This window comes from Siphateles boraxobius, unplaced genomic scaffold (assembly GCF_051911475.1).
Source record: "Siphateles boraxobius isolate OS27281-9 unplaced genomic scaffold, OSU_SipBor_1 18, whole genome shotgun sequence".
Taxonomy (NCBI): Eukaryota; Metazoa; Chordata; class Actinopteri; order Cypriniformes; family Leuciscidae; genus Siphateles; species Siphateles boraxobius.
Window position 1 is genome coordinate 11,933,331 of NW_027508788.1, and position 25,110 is coordinate 11,958,440.

Here is a 25,110-nt window from a genome sequence, read left to right on the forward strand (position 1 = left end):
ATAATCAGTTCAAAGATAATAGATACAAACATCGAATGCTCTGGAATAAAGAGAGAAGACACAATACCTTGACATTATATAATACATGATGCGAAGTGTCATGAAGACACTTCACATCACGAGCTCATCTGGTTACTGTCACGGTTCATGGATTCATTGACTCTCTCTCGCTATGTGTGTGTGTGTTGAGTGAATGGGCGCGGCTCATTAGCTGGCTCGTTTTCCACTGATGAGCCGATCGGCGCCAGCTGTTCTGAATGAGGATGTCCTATATATTGTTCGCTCACTCGTCTTGTCTCTGTCAGATGGTTGTGGAGGTTCTTCTGGGTCTGTGCCTTGTTCCCTGTTCCAGTCCTGCTTCTTCAACGTTTTCCCAAGGATCTTCTCCACGCTGATCGGCATTCCGTCCACTGAGTCCCTGCGTTACCGAGCCTGCCTGAGGATCATCTGCCACTTCTACACTGAGTTTATCTGAGAACGGTCTACTACTTATTCACTGAGCGATCCCTGGATGCTACCTGTCAATTTGAGCTTCTGTTCTTCTCTTTGATTAATAAATACTTTTTCACTCGCATCTGAATCCTTGACTATTTTCCAGCGCCGCGTGACAGAACCATCTGACCATCTTCTCATGGATTCAGCGAGTGATCACGGCATTGAGCAGATGCTCGCCGGAAACCACGCCCGGATGGATCGCCAGGACGAGCAGATCGGAGCTTCGGGACAGGCGATACAGGCTTTGGTAACGCAGGTGTCCGAGCTCACCTCTAAAATCCAACGCCTGAGAGTTCCCACTGCGCCAGCACCGCCCCCGCCTGTTCCCCAAGGGATTTTCCATCAACCAGAGCCGCGTGCCCCCGCACCAGAAACGCGCATCCCCGCACCTGAGAGGTATTCGGGCGAGCCCAATCTTTGCGGAACGTTTCTAACCAAGTGCTCTATTTATTTCTCGCTTCAACCAGTGACATTTGCTTCTGAGGAGTCGAAGGTAGCCCTGGTGATGACACTACTCTCTGGGTGCGCGGCTCATTGGGGAACAGCGGTGTGGCAGAACCAACATCAGTGCTGGTCCTCGTTCCAAGCACTCGAGCTAGAGATGACACCAGTGTTTGACCACGCCGTCGCTGGATGCGAGGCGGCCCGCCGACCTTCGCCAGGACCAACAGTCAGTCTCTGACTATTCCATAGAGTTCCGGACATTGGCGGCCGAGTGCAAGTGGAACGAGGAGGCGCAGTGGGACATGTTCCTGCATGGGCTGGCTGACCGCGTTCAGAGGGAGATTTATACCCTGGAGCTACCCAAGACACTAGATAGACTGATCGAGCTAGCATTACGAGTTGATGCTCGTCTTCAACAGAGAGAGAGCCGACCGTACCGGATGCCCACGGCCGATTTCACCATGAGTTCCAGCGCCCGGAGTATGAACGCGGTCAGCCCCCCCAACGATCCTGAGCCCATGCAGGTAGGTAGAGCTCGGCTTTCCCGGGAGGAAAGAGAACACCGCCGCTCGAAGGGTCTATGTCTTTACTGCATGGAGGCGGGCCATTTCATCAACTCCTGTCCTTTAAAAGGCCAAGCCCGGCGGTAGGACGGCGACTACTGTCGGGCGGGCTCTCCATGATCGGACCCTCGAGCACCACTCTCCTCCCGGTTAGACTCCAGTGGGCGGAACACTCCTTCAGCTGTCAAGCGCTGGTGGATTCGGGAGCAGAAGGAAACCTTATGGACTTCTCACTGGCACGCAAGCTTCACCTCCCCATCACTGCGTTAGAGAACACGATCACCATCAACGCACTCAATGGGCAAGAACTCCCGGGTATCACGCACTCCACTGGACTTATTACACTCATAACCTCGGGAAACCACACTGAAAGCACTTCACTCTACCTCACTCAGTCACCCCACGCTCCTATTGTCCTGGGTCACCCGTGGCTGGTGAAGCACGGACCTAGGACAGAGTGGGGCCAAAATTCCGTTTCTGCTTGGAGTAATGATTGTTATGCCAAATGTCTTTTGTCTGCCGTTCCGTCTGTTTCTCGTTCTGTGTTGCAGGAGGAGTCAGTGAATCTGTCTAATGTGCCACCGGAGTACCGCGACCTGAAGGAGGTGTTCAGTAAGTCTCGGGCTGCTTCTCTTCCTCCTCATCGTCCCTATGACTGTGCCATAGATTTACTGCCAGGTACGTCTCCGCCTAAGGGCAAGTTATATTCACTTTCTGCTCCAGAAAGGGAGGCTATGGAGATATAAATTTCTGATTCTCTAGCTACCGGGTTCATCCGCCCTTCCTCTTCTCCAGCGGGGGCGGGATTCTTTTTTGTGGGGAAGAAGGAAGGTTCTCTGCGACCTTGTATTGATTACCGGGGGTTGAACAACATCACTATTAAAAATACTTATCCTTTGCCGTTGATGTCTTCGGCTTTCGAGAGGTTGCAGGGAGCATCTATCTTCACAAAATTGGATTTACGTAATGCATATCATTTGGTTCGCATCAGGAAGGGGGATGAGTGGAAGACCGCTTTCAATACTCCCAGGGGACACTTTGAATATTCGGTTATGCCATTCGGTTTATAGAACTCCCCAGCGGTATTCCAGGCACTCGTCAATGATGTGTTGAGAGACATGGTTGATCAATTTCTATGTTTACCTGGATCACATATTGATTTTTTCTTCGTCTCTTCAGGAGCATGTTCAACGCGTCAGACGAGTGCTTCAGAGGTTACTAGAGAATGGGCTTTTTGTCAAGGCAGAGAAATGCGCTTTTCATGCACAGTCTGTTCCTTTCCTAGGGTACATCATTTCGTCTGAGGGAGTACGCATGGATCCTGAGAAGGTTAAGGCTGTGGTGGAGTGGCCAAGTCCAGATTCCCGTAAGGCCCTACAGAGGTTTCTGGGGTTCGCCAACTTTTACCGGCGTTTCATTCGCAATTTCAGCCAACTGGCCGCGCCACTGACTGCCTTGACCTCCCCCCGAACTACGTTCAGGTGGTCAGACACAGCTGAGGCTGTGTTTGCCAAACTAAAAAGCTGCTTTGTTTCAGCTCCCATCTTGATAGCCCCTGATTCTTCACGTCAGTTTGTGGTGGAGGTCGACGCATCAGAGGTGGGGGTAGGAGCAGTGCTTTCCCAGCGTTCTCTCATGGACGACAAGATGCATCCCTGCGCGTTTTTGTCTCGTCGTTTATCGCCTGCCGAACGCAACTATGACATTGGTAACAAAGAGTTGTTGGCAGTGAAGTTAGCGTTGGAAGAATGGCGTCATTGGTTAGAAGGGTCGGGGGTACCTTTTATCGTCTGGACGATCAAAAGAACCTGGAATATATCAGAACCGCCAAGAGACTGAACTCTAGGCAGGCTCGGTGGGCACTTTTTTTCGGACGTTTTGATTTTTCCCTCTCGTACCGCCCGGGTTCCAAGAACATCAAACCCGATTCTTTATCGCATATTTTTGATCGTTCCGAACGCCCGTCTACTCCCGAGTGCATTTTACCCGAGACCCTATTTGTCTCCACACTCACATGGGAGGTCGAATCGAAGGTCAAGACGGCCTTAGAAGGGGTAACGCCTCCGCCCGGTTGTCCACCGAATCGTTTATTTGTGCCGGAGGGATTACGGTCAGACGTCATTCAGTGGGGGCATTGTTCCAACGTAGCTTGCCATCCAGGAGTTAATAGCACCAGTTTTATGGTCAAGCAACGATTCTGGTGGCCACTTATGGCACGCGACATTCAAAGTTTTGTTTTGGCTTGCTCTGTATGTGCCACTGGTAAGACTTTCAATCGACCCCCAGATGGGTTACTCCAACCGCTGCCTGTCCCTTCGAGACCCTGGTCCCACATTGCGCTAGATTTTATCACCGCCCTCCCACCCTCTCAAGGGCACATGGTAACTTTGACCGTGGTGGACCGATTCTCGAAGGCGGCTCATTTTATTCCCTTGCCCAAATTACCCTCAGCCAAGGAGACAGCGGTGATCGTTGTAGATCACGTTTTTCGCTTACATGGCCTCCCGATTGACGTGGTTTCCGACAGAGGACCCCAATTTGTGCCCAAATCTTGGCGAGAGTTTTGTAAATCACTGGGAGCGACCGTTAGTCTGTCCTCAGGGTTTCATCCCCAGAGCAATGGCCAGACCGAGAGAGCCAACCAGGATTTGGAGAGAGTGTTGCGTTGTTTGGCCGCCAGGAATCCTTCCTCTTGGAGCCATCATATCTCTATGGTGGAGTACGCACACAATGCATTACCAGTGTCATCCACGGGCCTATCTTCGTTTGAATGTAGTTTAGGTTACCAGCCACCAATTTTTCCCAGTCTGGAATCCGAAGTCGCGGTCCCCTCCGCTCACGCGTTTGTCCAGAGGTGTCACCACACATGGACCAGAGCCCGTGAGACTCTGCTCCAAGTGGGGGCGCGCACCAAGGCTAAGGCCGATCGCCACCGGTCGAGGCCACCCGTATACGTTGCTGGTCAAAAGGTGTGGCTTTCTACTAAGAACATTCCTCTCCGTTCCGTCTCTAATAAGTTAGCTCCTAAATTCATTGGCCCGTTCACTATCACCAAGATTATAAGTCCGGTGACAGTCCGCCTCAACCTGCCTCTAGCGTACAAGAGAATTTGTCCCGCATTTCATGTCTCCAAAATTAAACCCATTTTTCGATCGCCTCTTAATCCGCCTGCTCCGGTTCCCCCCCCCGCCGCGACTCGTAGATGGGGAGCCTACTTATTCGGTTAACCGTATCCTGGACTCGAGACGGAGGGGACGCGGATTCCAGTACTTGGTGGACTGGGAATGATTCGATATTTTCGATGATTACAATCGACAGGTAAGGGTGTCTGGGAACGCCAGGCGGCGTTCCTAGAAAGGGGGGTACTGTCACGGTTCATGGATTCATTGACTCTCTCTCGCTATGTGTGTGTGTGTTGAGTGAATGGGCGCGGCTCATCAGCTGGCTCGTTTTCCACTGATGAGCCGATCGGCGCCAGCTGTTCTGAATGAGGATGTCCTATATATTGTTCGCTCACTCGTCTTGTCTCTGTCAGATGGTTGTGGAGGTTCTCCTGGGTCTGTGCCTTGTTCCCTGTTCCAGTCCTGCTTCTTCAACGTTTTCCCAAGGATCTTCTCCACGCTGATCGGCATTCCGTCCACTGAGTCCCTGCGTTACCGAGCCTGCCTGAGGATCATCTGCCACTTCTACACTAAGTTTATCTGAGAACTGTCTACTACTTATTCACTGAGCGATCCCTGGATGCTACCTGTCAATTTGAGCTTCTGTTCTTCTCTTTGATTAATAAATACTTTTTCACTCGCATCTGAATCCTTGACTATTTTCCAGCGCCGCGTGACAGTTACAGAAAACGCACCCTGCTCTCGTTGCATTTCATTATATATCCCGACTAAGCCAGAAATCTAATTCCAAATGTAAGTTCAGACTTACTGGAGGCAGAAGTTGATTTACATGGGACCATTTGCTAACAATAGGAATTCGGATTGAGTTTCCCCCTCTTGAGAGCTTGAGGCCTTTTACTTGGAAGGCACACCCTCCTATGTATGTTGAGACATGGGGAGACAAAGAGATGTATATTAGGTTTTCGGTTCTGTACGGTTCTTGTTGTTATTTTTTATTTTAGTCTTTAACACTCCAGAAATTTACTTCAGCATATGATATATAGCTTAATTATCCACAATTTAGGATACAGTATTTAAAAAATGGTCATATCATGTAATCATGCACAAACTGAATTTGACTTGACTTTAAGCACATTTTTGGGAGCATCTCTGAGGAAATCTAGGTGAGATTATGATACAGCATGAGAGAAGACATTGATGACATTTTCGTTTATTTGGCAAAAAAAGGAGAATGGGTATTGCTATATCTACAGGAACTTATGTGCCTTTTGGCATACAAAGATTGAAATTAACTTCAGTGTAGCTCTTACAAAAATTGTATCTTTTAAAAGAAAAATAGAGGAACTCTTAAAACTCTGTCTTTTAAACAAGTCAAAATACATTAAACATAATTGCCTATAATGAGGCTATAACAATAGCAAAGGCCATAATCATAAAGTGAAACATAATTCAACCTCAACACAAAAACCGTATTAACAATGCTTCTATTCCCTGAGAGTGAGGATACATTTTTTTCACTTGAAATTAAAGTGCAGTATTTAGAAACATATGAATGGAGTTCTTATCTAAACTTAAAGTGCCACTGTATATATTTAAATATTAAAAACAAAAATGCTGGCTATCAAAATAAAATGTTGCATAAAAATCAAACACACTGCATTGTTTAAAATCAACACTCCTCTGTTCACTTCATTTTCATATTCTTATCAGTTGGTCCACATTTTCTGCCGAGAGGCAAGACCTACTTCCAGTGACTATGTATCCTGCCGTTGAGAAAACACATTCACTTGGTACAGATGTAACTTGGATACCGAGGTTACATTGGGCCAACTTAGCAATGTGAGCAAACTTATGCTCATTGCTCTTCCACCATGCAAGTGTGTCTTCATCCACAGAGATGCAGCCTGTGCCCTTGTATGAGGTGACCTCTTCATGAATCTGCAAATAGCATTGCTATGGCAGATTTTTTCTGGGGAGGAGAAGTCTCTGATGGCCCTGGCTCCGTTGACCCGGATGAGTATATGACAAAATAGCCATTTTGGAAATGTTAATAACAACAAACAGCTCTCATGGCAGCAAACTATTATTCTCTGCTGGGCAGTGGGGAATAGAAAAATATTACAAAGGCACAAATAGATTAAATATGCTTGGCTTAGTCAATAAAAGAAAAGATAAAAGAAAACAGCAATTATCATTAGGGTAATTGATGATAAATTAAATGTATGTTAGATGTACAAAAAAAAAAAAAACACACAATACCTACTTTTCAATGTCCACAATGTCTGTTGTGAGATCATTGTAGATTTTCTGAACACAGGCTTCTTCCAGGTAAGGCAAGGACTTGAACCTTGGATCCAATGCTGTGGCTCTGTGCAGATAATCCTGAACAACAGGGTCATTGTATCTGATTTTAAGGTCTTTAGTGATGGCTGCCTTAGCTTCTTTGATGGTGGTACTGTCCTCTGCACTTGATGCAATGGATTTCAGTATCATCTTCTGCAGTGGGATAATCATTGAAACTGAGGGGGATGTTTCTGTGCTCATGAGGGTGATTACATTCTTCAGAGGTTTGAGAATATTAATGAGGCCCTTTGCCAGTTTTTTCTCACTTTCAGTTAATAAGGCAATGGCCTTGACTTTCTTCTTCATATCCTTGTACATCAGGGTGGAGTAGATGGCAGCCTGTTGCTCCACATACCCTCTAACATGTCATGTGTGGAGTTCCAACGAGTTGTCACGTCGTGTATTAGTTTGTGAACAGGCAATTCAAGCATATCCTGCTTGGTTTTCAGGGCATGGGCAGCTGTTGTGCTTCGGTGAAAGAAGCTAACCACCTTCGTAACCTTCCCCAGGAGTCGGGATATTGGGTTTAGTGAGATTGCACTCTTGGCTGACGGGTTAACTGTGTGTGCGAAGCACTCGATCTGTGGCCCAAGTCCCGCTGCTAAATCGATAGCATTCACTATATTTCTAGCATTATCTGTAGTAACAGGAAATGTGCTATTGGCCCTCTCCAGTTTCCATTCCGCCACCGCGTCTGTCAGCATTTCAGAGAGATGCTGACTGGTATGACTTTCATAAATGGGGCGTGTTTGCAAAACGCAGCTTCTCATTTCCCACTCCGAAGTAATATAGTTCTCCCCGTGTCTCGTCATACAGTTTTGGAATTACAGTGAAGTGTCGGCGGGAGGGAATATTATACCGCGGCTCGAGTACTTTCATCAGCTGATGAAATCTTTCACACTCAATCACGCTGTACGGTTCCATATCTTTTGCTATAAACATCTCATATGCTTTAGTTATGGCTATTGCCCTGTCCGACTTATCACTGAGAGGTTGCTTAAAGTCCCTGTAAAGGCATTCTAAACACATTATAAATGTTAGAAATGTATTGCTAAAACATATTACAAAGACTGTGAACTGTGAATTACTGAATTGTGGAGTTAGACAGTTTTTCACCATTCCTGTGTTCTGGATTTTTTTGGGCGGGGCTAAAACGGGGTCTTGATGACGCACTGGAGCCCCTGAGGCTGACCCCTCCCCTAATCGCGAGTTACTGTCAGTACTATTAGTTACTACAGCCTACAGTTCGCTAGCTAGCTATGCCTTCGTCACGGAAATGCGTACTGGATGCGATCACGTATAAAACAGATCGGTCTCCTTATTTAAATTTCCGAAAAACAATCACATCAGATTCAGTACTCTTTCAGAAGATGCGTAATAGCGCCCCCTACCTTATAACAGTGAAACCACGGAAAGTCCGAAAATTAGGTCAATGGCGGGGAAAGAGTTAATAATGGCCATAAATTATAAAATGCTATCTGGAGTGGGTCACTAAGATTTATTACAGACTCTATCATCATGATATCTAATTTATATGATGAGGTGTGATTTACATTCAAATGCTAATTAATCTACAAACTATCATGTCTGGATTCAGTCACATTTGAATAGCAACTGCTATTTGACTGCATGTCACTGTTGCCTGAATCACAGCTGTATTTTGTCAAACAGATTGATGTAACTTTAGAAAAGCCTGAATTGATAAAGGGTGCATTGTTAAATATGTTTATATCATGTGTTTTTTTACAGCTTCATGCTGCTCACATGGGCAGTGTGAATCCTGTGATCCATGAGATAAGTGTGTGCCGTGGATTCAGCATGTGCAAAACAGGCCTTATCATTCATATGAATGAAATAAAATTTGTATTAACTTTAGAATTCATATTCTTCAGCACAATTTGACAGGATCCTCATAAAATGTGTGAACCCATGTATTATTGAAAAGTTTAGGCCGATATATGATTGAAACACACTGACAGTGGAATGCAGGCATGCAAGAACACTTCCAGAGTATCACAGTTGTTTATTTTCACATCCTCGTCTTCAAGTTGTTATAGCATTCAGCAAAATACCATAACATGTTGCTTCATGTCGTGTGAGTAATTTCATTGGTATAGCCATGGCATTGTGTGGCATAAATGCATGGCATTTCTTTTGTATGGAGTCGGGTAAAGCACACGCCTTGAGAGATTTGATCCGGCCGTCAGTCTGATTGGACTTTACAGAGGGGAAAGAACAGAATCACACTGATATTCAGGGGATTATTTGCATATTAGAAGTCTTTGATAACAAAACCCACATTTCCCCTGCAGGTGTAATGCAGGAACGAGCCAAAGTTTAAATGAATTGGCTGATGATGCGGAGGACTTCGGCGTAAACAGGAGGAAAAGTATTCCACATTTTTACATATTCCAAGTCTAGCGGATGTCAACATTAGTTCTGCATTTGGCAGAGGCAGTTTTTTTTTCTCTCCCTTTTTTTATGCAGAAGGAGGGCAGTCAGTGCACAGGGGCCAGGAGCATTCCTGGAGCGGACATGAATTAAGTGACTTGCTTAAGGGAGAAGCAGGCGTAGTGAGGAATTGCCTCAAGCAGGATTTGCATCCCCCAGGCATTCCCAATTAAACTGCAGTTCTTAAGCCATACACGCCAGGCAGATGTTGTTACTGTTGTTATATCAGATATAATGTCTGATATATCCTTCTAAAATACAGATAAAAATGACAATTATTAGCTACAAACAGGCTGCAGCAGATGGCACAGCATAGCCTGGAAGACTATTAATATTTCACACAACCTTTATTATGAATGACCATTAGCTTTACTCTGCGGGGACAGTTATGATATAGGCTACTATATTTTAGGTTTTTTAATAACCACAGTGAATCATCAAAACTTCACCAACACAAGCAGCACAGATATTGTGGGTGGTTTATGTTACATAGGGAAAGACAAATGTCTATATATTTGCTAGGAAAACAAAGATTTGGCCAAGTACATTTCCTGAAGGAAATGGCAGTACTTCTAAGATCCTGGCTTTGAATCTTTGTACATAAAATGTTGCATGAAATTGTCTTGTTTTCTGTTGACTGTTATACATTTTAAACAAAAGCTGTCTAAAAGTCATGCTTATTTCTACATCTTTCCCACAAAATAGAATTTCTGAGCAACCACTGCGAAAAGAATATCGGTCAGAGATAACAGTTCAGTGCTTCTTTGTATAATTTTGAGAATACATAAGAACAAACTGGTCTTCAAAAAATAAAACTCCACGATGGTAGCCTACTATTAAATGCATGATATTAAGGAATTTTAAAGAACATGACTGCTCTCTGTAACACATAGCAGTTCCTTTTGATGTATAGCATAAAGTATAATTTACACTTGCAGTTATACTTGAAAAACAGGATAAATATTGGGCAAACGGTAAAGATCATGGAGTCCTGTGATCCAACTGAAAGTATCGACTGGGTTTGGGTTACACTAAACCTCTATGGGGAGGTGCTTCAGCTGAGCGTCTGACTTCACCGAGAGAGTTTGAAATTAACACACACATACATTTTTTGGGGAATCCTGGTGAGTTTTATTACAGCATTACTTACTTTCACTTCATTTTTTTTACAGAATAGAAAATCTCCAAATGCCAATCTCCAAAAAAGTGTACTTTTTGTTGCATATAGTCATATTGTAATTTTCAATGTTACATTTATGCTTTCTTCAAATGGGTTTTGTTACAGATTTTGTGTAAAACAACACCGGACCTCAGAAGAAAATGGGGGCAGAACATGTAAGTCATATATATTTTTCATTTAAAAGTTTGAGACAGCTAACATAACTATACAGCTTATGAAATTTATAAGTATTTCACATTATAATGCAGCTGTTGTTTTGATATAGCCTATTAAATCACCTTCTTTCAATCTGGTACGTTAAATATACATTTGTTAATTTAGCAGATGCACCATCACTGTGTAAAAACAAGAAATGTCTGAGATCAGCACTGAAAAAATATTTTACAAAACTGACACAATGAAGATGCATAAAGGGAAAACACGTTCACACAATAATTGGAGTGTTTCAGAACATTTAAAACATGATGGCAGGTGGAATAGACTAAACCACACACACAGAAATATTTTGTTGTTTTTTTCAAAAAGCAAGTCAAATGTGTTTTGCAATCTGCTTTCTAGGACTGGGTAATATGATGATGATACAGGCTATATCGTGGCGATGATATAAAGTGAGAAATTTAACCTTTTCTAGCAAAATCCCCAGTGTTAAATTAACACGCCTCAGTGTACATATGTGTCCACACTACAGGGTGTTAAAATTAATACTGAAGCATTGTTGAAGTTCATGAGATAATTAAATGATTAATTAAAGGGAACCTTGACTAGTGCATGTTGGCCTTATAAGATTAATGTGGACGTCAGCTATAAAAAGGTGATACAAAAACACTCCAAATGTTTTTGTTTTTATTAAAAAAAGCCGAAAATCCGTTCACTCGTAGGCCGCCATAGTTATTTACGTCTCAATGCATTCTGGGTAGTGACATGTATAGAGAGAGCCTAAGTCCCTCCCCTTCCAGTGGACCATGGGACCTTATTTCGGAAAATTGTTGTATGGTAGTCAATGGCGAGAGACAACAAATATTTGGAACCCGTTTGAATTGTGCCCTGAATTACACATATGATCTCACAAAAGATACATTTTAAAGTCAAGAAAGTCGCAGTTTGATGTAAAACTGTTTAGGTATAAGACTGTGAAAATACGTAATTACAAAGACTACAAACCCAAAAGGCGCGCATGTGACGTCTTACCTTTTCTCTCAATGAATGAAGCAAACTTTACTGAAGCTAACGCCTGTCATTTTTTCTATCGTCTAACGTTATAATCGCAACGTTACGCCGTCATGCCTGTGTGTTTTGTAGCAGACTGCACACACACAAGCTTGGTGACGTACATAGTGCGAGATGAGAGATGTAGTTCATAGAGTGATTTTCACATAAAACTAAATGTTACCCTTCTGTTTTATGACAAACTGTGACTTTCTTGACTTTCATAATTATCTTTTAAATTGACAAACATCATATGTGTAATTCAGGGCACAGTTCAGACGGAATAAAAAGACAAGTTGTCTCTCGCCATTGACTACCATACATATTTTTTCCGAAATAAGGTCCCATTTGCCGGAAGCGGAGGGGAGGGACTTAGGCTCTCTATAGGTTGTAGCCGGTTGTAGCCTAGCCGCTATAGCAGCTTCATTTATTATTTTTCCAACGTACCGGCTAGCTAAGTTTTGACAGTAGCGGGATTAACATGTCTGCCGTTCAGCCTTTTCAGTTTGAACCCGAGCGCACCGTAGGCTTAAATCAGGAGAATAACGATGTGCTTTAATGTCTGTGCGGCAACTGCTTGCCAATGCCAAGCAAGTACTCGTCGCTGCAGACTGTAGCGCGGTGACATCATGTATTCACGTCACGTATGTGTTACCACGCATGCGCCATATCACGGTGACAGCGCATGTGCGTGGTGACGTCACGAGTCTTTAAAACGCATGCGCAAATTTGACATCATATTTTTAAAGAATCTTAATGTATAAAAAAAAAACTCTAAAGTTATAATGAAAGCAGCAAAAAGGAGTACAGGGCACATCCATAGTTTTAACTATGCCTGATCTAAGGTAAACTTATAAGGAATTTCAAAGTATATATTGTGTATTATCTGTGTAGTATTTTCTTTAAAGTTTATTTCCACATTCTTTTGCACTTCACTGTGTAAATTACTGTAAACATAAATGGCACCTTATATTTCTTATTTTAATCATTCCTGTGTAATAGTTAATAATTGTTTTTTTTGTGCATTATAAAACATTTATTAACATAAAGTAGTTTGAAGTTAAACCAAATACATACAGTACATTGTCAATCTCTGTATCACATATTATGCATGCCAACTCAAAAAAAAAACTCATAACAGTGATAACCTTTATTTCGAAACAAAGATGATAATTGTGTAAAAGAAATATGCGCACGCACACACACACACACACACACACACACACACACACACACACACACACACACACACACACACACACACACACACACACACACACACACACACACACACACACACACACACACACACACACACACACACACACACACTACTCTGCTTGAAATTCCCCTCCTTCATTGGTAAAACAACTGAGCAAAAGCCCTTTCAACCTCCTTATCCGAATAAAATCCACACAGGGCTCCGCTTCTGCCATTACACACACACACACACACACACACACACACACACACACACACACACACACACACACACACACACACACACACACACACACACACACACACACACACACACACACACACACACGCGACTCCGCTTCTGCCATCACGTACCCAGGTGGGCAGTCCTTGTATATTGCAGTGAAAGCACTGAGTCATCGAGTACGGCACCCGGAACTCTTGCTCATATTCTCTGGAAAATGCACTCCAGTTCACAACACCTAATTTAGATAAAATACAGAACAAACAATATTGAATCATTTTGAAGAAAGGCATTAACATAGTAGCCTACAGAGTCATAGGAATTTCTTTTTTTAAATATTTTAAATATATTACAGGAAGATGTTAGACAAACATATGTTTGAGTGTTATTGGCTTTGTCTGTAAAGTACCTAAGAGACTTACTTTGTTTATGGACAACGTTAAAAAAAAGTTTGTCAAAACAAACTTTAGGTTGGCTTGAGAAAGCCTGAAAGTTTGAAATAGTTTTAAAAGCTTAAAGTAGTTTTTTGAGATTTTGAGATAGATGGATTGACAGACAGATAGATAGGAAGAACAGACAAATAGATGGATAGATTGCACAGACAGCACAGTGACAACACTGTAAAACTCCCTTGATTTGTTGGTCTCAAACACCTTTTTAAGAGTAAAGAAAATTTCTTGAATAAATTGCAGGGAACTCAATACATTAATATGCTCTCTAAATGATTAATAAAAACAAACTGCGCGTGTGCACATGCGTATTATATGATTATAGTCATACTTTACGCATGCGTGGTAACACATACGTGGTACGTACGTACGTGACGTGAATACGTGACGTCACCGCGCTACAGTCTGCAGCGAGGGGTGTCTCATGCCAAGCGAGAACGACAGCGTTTGCTGTAAAGAGCTCCACCTTTTGTCACTCTTTTTTACTATATATTCCCATCAGAATCACAATCAGCTTTAATGGCCAGGTTTGCACAAACAAACAAGGAATTTGACTCTGACTGGTAATCTCTGAGGGTATTTCTGTGCGTTCAACATAGTGACTGCTTGGGGAAAATAAAGCAAATGACGGCGGTAGATGGATGCTCTCTGTCTTTCTGTCTTACATGCGCTTCATGAGGCACACACGAACAGCACACACACCCGCAAGGTCTCTCGCTCTCTCCCTCTCTGCCGTGCACGCGCTACACGGTTTGGAGCACAGTTACGTTATGTGCGAGCTCTTGCTTGCTCGCTCTAGATTCCGGGAGATTTTAACTAATTTGCGGGCATCAGGGAGCCGCTATCAATATGCGGGAGACTCCTGGGAGACTTGGGATGTCTGCAGTTGCCGCACAGACACCATCTGTTTTGCCCCACTCTCGCTTCCTCAACTCTCTGATAATCTTCATTTTCATGTAACTCTTGAGTGGACCTATCTTTATTCTCCTGATCTAAACCTACGGTGCTCTCGGGTTCAAACTGAAAAGGCTGAACGGCAGACGTGTTCATCTCGCTACTGTCAAAACTTAGCTAGCTAGCCGGTACGTTGGAAAAACAATAAACGAAGCTGCTATAGCGGCTAGGCTTCAACCTATACACGTCACTACCCAGAATGCATTGAGACGTAAATAACTATGGCGGCCTACGAGTGAACGGATTTTCGGCTTTTTTTATTAAAAACAAAAACATTTGGAGTGTTTTTGTATCACCTTTTTATAGCTGACGCCCACGTTAAACTTATAAGGCCAACATGCTGAACTAGTCGGGGTTCCCTTTAGGAGATAATTAAGCATTATTGAAGATACCTGATGTTAATAAGCAGAATCATTGAAGGAAAGAGAACTTGATTTCAATATATGACACATATTAATTTTGTATTGAATGCTATTTATTCCATTTCTAATCTAATCCGATTATATGAAACATTATTATTATAATGTAAAGACAACCAACATACTTTAGTGCAAGAACATAGTTCGTGTCTGGACAGTTTTGTGTGAGAAAAACAAAATCACAAGACAGGTTAATAACTTTTGTGGGCTGGCTCCATTTATCATCAAAACAAAAATAAATGACAGATTAGGTGGGTGAGGCCGAGGGTGATCCTCGCTCTGATGCGGGGCAACAGGTCATCAAACTGGGCGGACAGTGGCCGTGATCCAGGCGCAGCTCCTGGAGTAATTGGGTGAAACTCGCCAAACTGGGAAAGCCTCTGGAGGGTCTGGTGGACCCAAATACGGCGACGATGATCCCTACGCCGCTGTTCTGCTCTCCAGAGCAAATACAGAGCGGTGACTCTCTCGATGAATGCTCGATCAACATCACCCATCTTGCAAACAGACAACCGCCTAGCACTCGCCCCTCCCATAAGAAGCGGATTTCGCCTCAGACGCTTGTGAATTTTTTGCTTTTTACGTGCGTCAATTTCGCTTTGGACACCCGAATGGATTCAACATGTTCAAGCGTCCAACTAGATGCGATAGACGCGTATTTGACGCTCTATTCGCGTTTGGTGTGAACGCAGCATTAGGCTTAAGATGTTTATGGGAAACGCAGCCCAGGTCATGATGGTTATGTGTCAATGATGCAATTACAATCCTGTAGTATCCTGATTCACTGATCTCACCCAGCATTATAAACTGGTTGTACCAAAGCTTTATTCATTTCTCATTACAGTAGCTAATTCCAGTGGTGCTTTAATAATCTGAAGAATTTAAAATCACACACAGACATCAAGAATCTACATATGAATCTCAACAATGGTCACAATCACACAAATGCTTCATGTTGCAGTGCATGATGGGAGCCACCAATCAAAACACATCCATGGCTCCCATCATACATTGCAGCATGAATGAATTATGCAGTTGTAATTTTCATTGGTTTTTCCTGTTTGCTTTTATTTTGCTATTGTGTTATGACTTTAGTAGCTTGTTTTGGGATGTTCAGAGTTGATCTGTTTATCACTAGTTTGTTTATTATCACCATTGTTGAGATTCATATGCTAATTGTCTGTGTGCCTAAACACAACAGCTTCTGTATACAAAGTATTTTCAAAGCTGTTTATATTGCTGTTGGATCTCAACATTGTATTGGCTCAAACTCAGTTGTAGTTCTTGTGTTTCTCTTTTTTCTGTTCTTGTTGTTTCTCTTTCCTTCAATGATTCTGCTTATTATCATCAGATGTCACCACTAATGGCCAATCATCACTTAATTAATCACTTAATTATCTAATTAACTTTAACACTGGTTCAGTGTTAGTTTTGACACCTTGTAGTGTGGACACATTTGTACACTGAGGAGTGTTAATTTAACACTGGTGATTTTGCTGTGTACCCTTTATAAATCGCGGTATGCAAATATATCTGTGAAGCTTTTAGTTTAGCAGGAATTATTGACACGTTAGAGCAAAAAAGGAACATGGATGGATGAGTAATAAATAGCGGGATGTTCTTGATGTTAAAAGGAGTTATAGAAAGTGCGAAAAAGGAACTCAAATTCAATATTCACACACTGACAGGCTGCTAATTAGCTCTTAACGTGTGTCATTAATGTTCATCCTACAACAAAGTACAAAGAGAAAATCAGACTGAATAATTCTTCTAGCTTTAATAAGTATTTGTGTGTATTTAATTTACAGAGTGAAGACTATATACAAAAAAAAATGTTGGCTCAGAAAAAAAAAGCTACATTGAGTTAAAGGAACTTCATTTGTAGCATAAACAAAGTAAAAAAAAGTAAAAAAAAAATAGTGACTGCAACTACTTGAGATGTAGTAATGTCCCTTTGAGACAAGTCATTTCACTCGACGGCCATCTTTGAAACGCATCTCTTTGAATAGGGAAACAGCAAATTCTCCAAAATTCATGATTAAATTGAAATCACCAATGAAATCTGACAACAACTGTCTCAATAATTTTGTTTCTAAACGCTTCAATCATGACAGAAAACAATATTTTTCAAGCTGGTTCAAGCTAATCGCGTCTGATTGTTTCTAAGCAGAGCTTCTTGGCTTTTATTTAGAAAGCTGGACTTATTCAGCCATATTGAGGGTTGCACATTTCCCCAATTCAAAACAATATGAGTTATGCGTCTTGTGTAATTCTATAGTCTTTGGTTGTTGCCCTCGATCCAATTAATCTTATCTATTTCTGTTAAAATTCACAGCTATCATAACAAGTAAGATATTATCGCAGTCATTGCTTACTGAGTCAATGTGAAAGTGACATGTGAAGGCCAAGTATGGTAACCCATACTGAGAATTTTTCCTCTGCATTTAACCCATCTAGTTAGTGAACACACTTTAGGAGTAGTTAACACACACACCAAGGTTATTATAGTTTTTATTTATTTTGTGAACACATTTCGATTATGTTAGGCTATTTAGTTTTAGTAATTCTAGTTTAGCAGAGTTAACAACACTTAAAGACATTTAATTACAGTGTATAAGAAAAATAAAAAATATGATTATGATTATTCCTTTATGTTATTTCTATGATTAATCCTTTAAAACATTATTCTTGTATTAATCCATTTATGTTTTTTGTCCGTTGCATCTTTTTATATAATTTAATCATAGTTATACTCACATTCATGTTCTATTCAGGTCAGACATTTAGTTTACTTCTACTCTACATCTATTTGTGGGCAAGACATGCAAGGCTGTTTGTTTTTGCTCAGTGTGATTCTTGTCTAAAATGTGTGGTATCTTTAGTTTCACATGAGACAAGAAGAGACAAACATACTTATCTGCAACTATATCATACACTTACACTTTGTTTGCCATAATCAGATGCATTATTCACAAGTCTTCTGGTGTAAGCTTGTTTTATGTTCAATTTTTGATGGTTATGGTTTTGATTTATGCACATATTATTTTTGACAGTCTTTTTATTCCATATTATGGCCATACATTAAAAAATTAAGTAGCGCAGTGGAATGGAAAAAATGTGATTTTCCGGTTCAGGATGAGAGCACATCCATGATGAGAGTAACATTAGTTACGAAAACTATTTTTTTTTTTGCTAGTTATTATTTAATTTCTGTTAGTTTTTCAGTAACTGTTGTTAGTATCGTTTAGTTTTAGTTTTTCATTTATGTTGAAATTTCTATTTTATTTCAGTTTACGAAAATGACCAATATTATTTTTGCTATATATCGGAAACCTGACAGATCCGTTAATGGTTTGAACAGAAATATGTCATAAATTAACTACACTGCAAAACATTCACCAACATACTTTATTCTACTAAAAAGATACATTTGTAAAGATAAAGGAAAACACATTTTGAATGGCAGTAATTAACTGATAAATATCAAATCAATTCTTTAATTGCAGGCCTAATCATCCAGTTTTGTAGATTAATAAATAACATATATTGATCAAAATTTGAATTCAAATTTTCTGAATAAATTTTATTTTCTTAGTTGTATCTTATGCCTCAATGAACAGACACAGATACATGTAAAGATTAAGGTGAAAGGCAAAAACAGCATCTAGAATTTTAACATATAAACCAACTTGTTTTTTTCTCCCGATATCCTTCCACATTTAATTCCACAATAATTTGCGTGCCGTGATTTTTTCAGTGTCAAACATGTGCCGTGGCACACAAAAGGTTGAAAAGCACTGGCCTAGGCAAAAGAGCCAAAATGTTTTTTCCTCCTGTCATTTGCAAATTCCTTGCAAATTGACTACTTGACAAGTAAGTCAAGTTTATCCTGATGGACATGACAAACAGCAACATGGTTAAGTCCGTTATGAGTCATTGTGGAACGGAGCCAAGTTTTGAGCCTGCGGAGGACAATACAACTTCTCTCTGCCTCAGAGGATGAAACAGGAACTACCAAAAGCAACCTGACTAGGTGTCCATATTCCTATTCCAATATCTCATAATATTTGAGTTTTGAAGTGCTGGAAAAAGATGTGTGATATACTTGAAAGCATTTTACTATTTCTGCCAAACTTCCATTACATAGTGTTACTGGTGAATGTTGCTGATTTGTGGACTTAAAACCTATAACCTGTTCATTCATGGAACAATGTTTCTCCTGGTTTCCACATCAGTGCTGTTTGATCCATTAATAACAGAGAAATTGTAATGCTTTTCGCTAGATCTCGCAGCGATGTTATTATTTCAGTGGCGAGTTCAAATGCTTTCTTTACTAGATCTCTTAGCGCTGTAGAAACAGTGTCGTTTGATCAAGATCGCCTCGCGCTGCACCATAGACAGTAAAAGAAATAGACACAGCAAGCCCCTAGATTTCAACGGAGAAAAGTGAAGCCCATTAGAAGCACTCCCTTCCTGATGGCTGAGCGACTGCGCAGGCTCAAACTGAGCGTGACCACGTAGATGTGACGTGAGCAATCTATCTGACAGTTGTAAATCCTCTAGTAGCTGTGCCAAGACAAATCTGAGTCACCTAATTATTTCCAATTCCTCAACAACGTTGTTGAAATATTTTGTCCTGTTGCTTTTAAGGACTCTCTATCTATGGGCTTCTCCCTTGACTTTATTTCTCCATGTCCCCCCGATTGCCTCATAGACAGTAAAAGATTGCCTGCGAGCTTCTCCTCCTGTCTATACGGTAATTTCCCTAAAGTGCGACACAGAGTCGCGTGGTTATGACGCAATCGTTAGCCTATTTTTACAAAAACGGCTTCTACGGGGCCATAACGTAAGATACAAAGTAACGGAGCCTTTTATACATTGTCATGTTCCTTTAGAAATAAATAATGGACAAATTAAGTCTTTGGAAGCCTCAGATGTAAAGTTATTCGCTGTCAAAGTGACACCAAAATGAATGGGAGTCAAGGGAATGCTAACAGCAGGTGAAGTTCAGCTACAATGGTGGCCCCCGCGAGGCTTCAGTTTCCGGCTGATGGATTACCCCCTTGCACTGCACTGACATTGGTCCAAACTTTGATGTTGAAGTTGCGCAACGTTGTGGTGGTCACGCCAGCGCGGATTTTGGTCGGCAGGAAAAATGGTCCAACGAATCGTTCGGTTTGAAATGAGTACTGAACTGAAAGTCTCATCCGAACGGTTCAATATGAATACGTATGTATCGTTACACCACTACTAGTTAGATGTTGAATCACAACATCAGCTTAACATCAACAATTCTAAGGTTAGACAGAAAATATAATTATCCTACAAAATTATTACCAACTCACATTTCCTTTGTTTCCTTTCATCCCCATGAGAAAGAAATCACTTAAACTGAGCTGCTGCTGTCTTTTCATCTTAACCTCTGACATATCGCCACTCGCCAGCTGCAGACTCCCGCTTCCCAAACAGTCTGAGCCGTTGAGAGGCGGGCCGGTGACAAGACGCTGTGTTACGCTTTCAAAATAAAAGCATGCAAATTAAAGATTTCAAAATCAAATATTTTTTTCCTCCGCGCCACGGTATAATCTTTGGGTGGGACTGTCTCCAATATTGCAGGAGACACCCATTTTTCTCTCGAGGCATCGACAACACAGCTGACACAGGTAAATACACGTAAATACAAGTAATACAGGTAAAGACCACGCCGAAAATACTCACACACATTCTGGTCGCGCTTCAGATGCCACGATGCCATCAAGCGGTACCTCTGGTCGTAATCAGTCCTTCACTGACCAATCAGCGTCCATTAGCAGAATGCTAGCGTGTTATGGGCAACAACAACTCAACCTGTAAGAAATCAAAAGGACATAAGTACTCGTTCATTCAACATTTGACCTATGACCCATGTTGAACTTGCAAAACCTACAATCAAATCTGAGATTTCTCAACGGCAATTGGGTGAAAGAGACAAATTTATCTTTCCAGCTCTATAGACTCCCATTCATTTTGCACTCAGGGCGATCGCCCCCAGTGGAACTCTGGTGGAACTACAACCAAAATTCAGTACAATAGGGGAGTGGCCAGGCTCTTCGTAGACTGGGTCTCTATACTGTCGCAAAGTGGTTGTTCAATAGGCTGGTTATTTATGTCACGCAGATGGTGGAGTAATAACTTATTTTAATTAATCTGTTTGAAATCAAATTAATGCTAGATGGTTTGCTATAAATTACGGACATGGCATCTGAGGACTATTTATCATTTTTCTCAGTTATTTTGCTTTATTTCCAGATTCAATCATATCATAGGCTCGTCCTTACTAGAGCATGTTCGCACATGCGCACTCTACAAAAACGACACTTTAAATCTCTTGACAAACTAAAAGACGTAAATTACATTTGTAAGTATTCTAAATAAAATATAGCCTAATGATTGTACTGAACGTCAGCTTACTTATTTGGCTCAAGATAAGGATTTATTGAGTCCACACGTCATGCAAACTAAAAATTCTGCTTCTTACTACAAGTATAGAGCTGTTGTTCTTGCACAATACTTTGCAATGCTGTTTGTGAATGTTCATTGGAAAGATGGTTTCATGCATCACCAACTCCTTGAAGCTGTTAACAATACTCTTTAGCACAATGGTAACCAAAAAAACTTTAAACATTACAGAAACTCTTTTACATGTAAAACATAACAACATTAAACACTAATAGGTCTTTTCTTTCACTAAAATCAAAACAAATAAAATAACACTTAAGTTCAACATTTATTCTCATTATCCATTCCATGTTGGGAATAGAAAGCCACTGCCTAATTTTCATTATTACTACAACGTAATTAAAAAATAATAGTAATCCAGAAATTTGAGTTTAAATTACACATTTTGTGCACAGACAACATCTTAAACCCATTTTATTTTAAAGTTGGTGGTGGTAAAAGGTATCGAATCGATAGATGTCTGAAACACATGTAGCCTATTTATTTATGCCCATCTCTGAATTTAGGGGATTCACTAAATCCGGGTTTCACTTCTGAAACTTACACAGTGTTCCTGTGAACAGATAAAATGAATTCACTCTTCATTTACAGTGTATAAAACCATGCTTTTTCCAATGAATGAATGAAAATGTAAAAGAATCCAAGTAAAAAAAAAAAAAACGTGTAATAATACAATCTTAATGTTATCATGCAGTCAAGTGAGAGAGAGAAAGAACATCTTAAAAGAGCAGCGATGGAAATGGACAAAAGATCGAAGGAACTGGATAAAAGAGCGGCGGAACTGGACAAAAGGGAGAAAGAACTGGAAAAAAGGGAGAAGGAACTGAGGAAGTCTGGAGGAATGAGTCTTTTGCGACAAAACAGTGACGAAAAAGAGACACCAAACAGTGAGAATTATGGTTTTGATTCACATTTTGACTGATGCATATGATGACAGAGGAGTAAAAGTCAGTCAAAATCTCAGTTAAAGCAAAAACGACAAAAAATAATTCTTTAAAAAATAAGCTGAAAAAACCCAGAAGATGTGTCCTTTGATGCATGAAAATCGTACAAACTGTAAGAAACTGATAAAGGAGGTGACAGAGCCTTTGTGACCTGCATCATTATTTTATGGATAAAAAAAAACTTACATTTCCCCTACTCTGAGCTTTATGTTATGTTTGATAAAGCATCATCTTTATGTACATTTTATTGTGCAATTCAAAGTGTTTGTTTGATGCTCTTTAATGACAGATTGCGGTTGCTGGTTTAATCAAACGTCAGACGAGCCTGATGGGGAACCAGTTTCCTTCTTCTGTCAGAACACAGGTTTGTTCTTCCTTCTGCTTTCTTCTCGTTTTGTTTCTGTTTTCCACGTGCGTTCGCGCACATCAGGGGTGTGTTTCCCGTACAATGATGTAACTCACTGCTTCACAACCATAGTACGATGCATTGTTGAAGAAATCAACTAGCTCACGACTGTTTCCCGAAACCATACTATCGCAAAGCGGTCGTTCAAAAACGTTGGTAATGATGTCACGCAGATGTTGGAGTAGGCTAATAACTAATTTTAATGAATCTGTTTGAGATCGAAATAATGCTAGAATGTTTACTATAAATTACAGACATGGCATCTGAGGACTATTTATAATTTTTCTCAGTTATTTTGCTGTATTTCCAGATTCAATCATAGGCTCGTTCTTATGTAGAGCACGTTCGCACATGTGCACTCTTCAAAAACGGTGATTTAAATCTCTTGAGAAACTAAAAGACGTAAATGACATTTGTAAGTATTCTAAATAAAATATACAGATTGTACTGAATGTCAGCTTGCTTATTTGGCTCAAGATAAGGATTTATTGAGTCCACATGTCACGCAAACTAGAAACTCTGCTTCTAACCACAGATTTAGAGCTATCATTTCAACCACACAACTTTGCGATGCTGTTTGCGAATGTTTGTTAGAACTATAGTTTCAGGAAACACCGACTCATTGAACTATGCTGCTCATTAACAACGGAACTTGGAACCATAACCCCAGTTTGTGTTTCAGCGCGTCCGCTTGTTTGCGCTCACCTGTCTCCCATTATTGCTTGATTTCTAAGCCATATCTTCGCTTCCTTCCTCTTTGTTTTCCGCCAGTGTGTTCTGTGCTTTTTGCAGTTCACCTTTTTTTCTTGTCTAGTTTTTATTTATTTATCTGACATGTTTTGTTTTTTTTCTGCCCAGGTTGTGGGATTCCCCGTCCCTCTCCAGCCCTTCTTCTCTGTTGCTGTTGACCGGTTGGACTGTTACTGGTGCTGGAGTTTGGGATTTCCCAGGTTTACCGATCACCTCTCTCTTTGCATTGCTTTGTTGCAGTGAACACTTGCCTGTTTCCAATTGTGAGTAAGGATTTCCTTGTTGGTTCTGTTCGCTCCTCGCCTTACCATCCTGACATTGATTCTTGTCTCACGATCCGGATTTTATTTCCCTGGACTCTGGCTGATCATTCTCCTCTCAACTGTCCAAAACCTGATCTGCTGCCGTGAGGCTTGTTCATTATTATGCACTACGATTAAGGCTTTTACGGCCTCCTCTGCACAACAGTGCATTATTTGTTGCAACTGAGTTTTCTATACAGTATTTTGTTCCATACTACTGTCTGTATATTTGAACATGTGACTTAATAAATAACTTTGCCTGCTTTAAATGCTTTGAGAATCTTTTCTTTTATCACTGGTGATGTTGAAAGCTGATTTTAACTTTCGTTCAGGATAAATCCTACATTTTCCTATCAGTTCTAGAAAGACATTTACCTTTAAAGAAAAATGTAACCGTTAATTTACAGTAAACTACAGGCAGCTAGATTTACCTGTAGAATGCTGTAATCTGAAACAAGTTTATTACTGTAAAAAATATTACAGTACTGTGCTGTAGAAAATATAGGCGGCACAGTATAATACTGTCAGGTGTTCGGCTGCCATTATATAGTTATATTAGTGTTCCTGCTGTAATCTTAAACTGTGTATTACTATAAAGTGTATTAAAGTTCTCTAAAATGTGATCTTTACATTGTAACTCTACTAGAATCTGACCATTTAAAATTTGCATTCTGAACTAAACACAGAAAATTGCTTGCAAACAAATGGCTCAAACAAAAGATGATCTTAAAACATGCTTTTATTAAAGCTAATAACATATCAAATCTTCATCACAATGCTCCGACTTCACCTGATTAAATAAAGCCCCACTCAAATGACGTTTTTTAAGAGGGTGGCTGAATTAAATGAAAATGCTGTCATCAAAAAGAAAGTTTCTTTCTTCTGTTGAACACAAAAGAAAACTTTTAAAGAATGCCAGACAGTTGATAATATAGGAACAAAAAAATACTATGGAAGTCAGTGGGTGCCGTCAGCTGTCTGGTTGCCAACATTCTTTTACAGAAGAAAGAAACTCATACAGGTTTGGAACAACATGAGGGTGAGTAAATTACCAAATTTTCATTTTTGGGGGAAATTCCTTTAAGTAGATGGATTTTTAGGACTTTGGTCTTAACGTTTTAAGATAAAAATAACTGTTAC

General features: G+C 40.7%; 1 protein-coding gene across 3 annotated transcripts in view; it reads left to right on the forward strand.

Moving 5' to 3' along the window:
• Positions 1-24,239, forward strand: part of LOC143741204 (uncharacterized) — a 39,835-nt gene extending 15,596 nt beyond the window's left edge. Inside the window, exons 1-5 of one of the 3 annotated variants that reach the window (XM_077233648.1) lie at positions 10,295-10,542; positions 10,704-10,753; positions 22,263-22,455; positions 22,802-22,876; positions 23,777-24,239. In XM_077233648.1, coding sequence (XP_077089763.1) covers positions 10,739-10,753; positions 22,263-22,455; positions 22,802-22,876; positions 23,777-23,826 — 333 coding nt within the window. In that variant the 5' untranslated portion in view covers positions 10,295-10,542; positions 10,704-10,738 and the 3' untranslated portion in view covers positions 23,827-24,239. Of the gene's footprint in view, positions 1-10,294; positions 10,543-10,703; positions 10,754-11,180; positions 11,207-22,262; positions 22,456-22,801; positions 22,877-23,776 lie in introns of those variants that run through there. The other 2 variants (XM_077233649.1, XM_077233650.1) reach the window with 2 other exon arrangements.
• Positions 24,240-25,110: the final 871 nt, after the last annotated feature.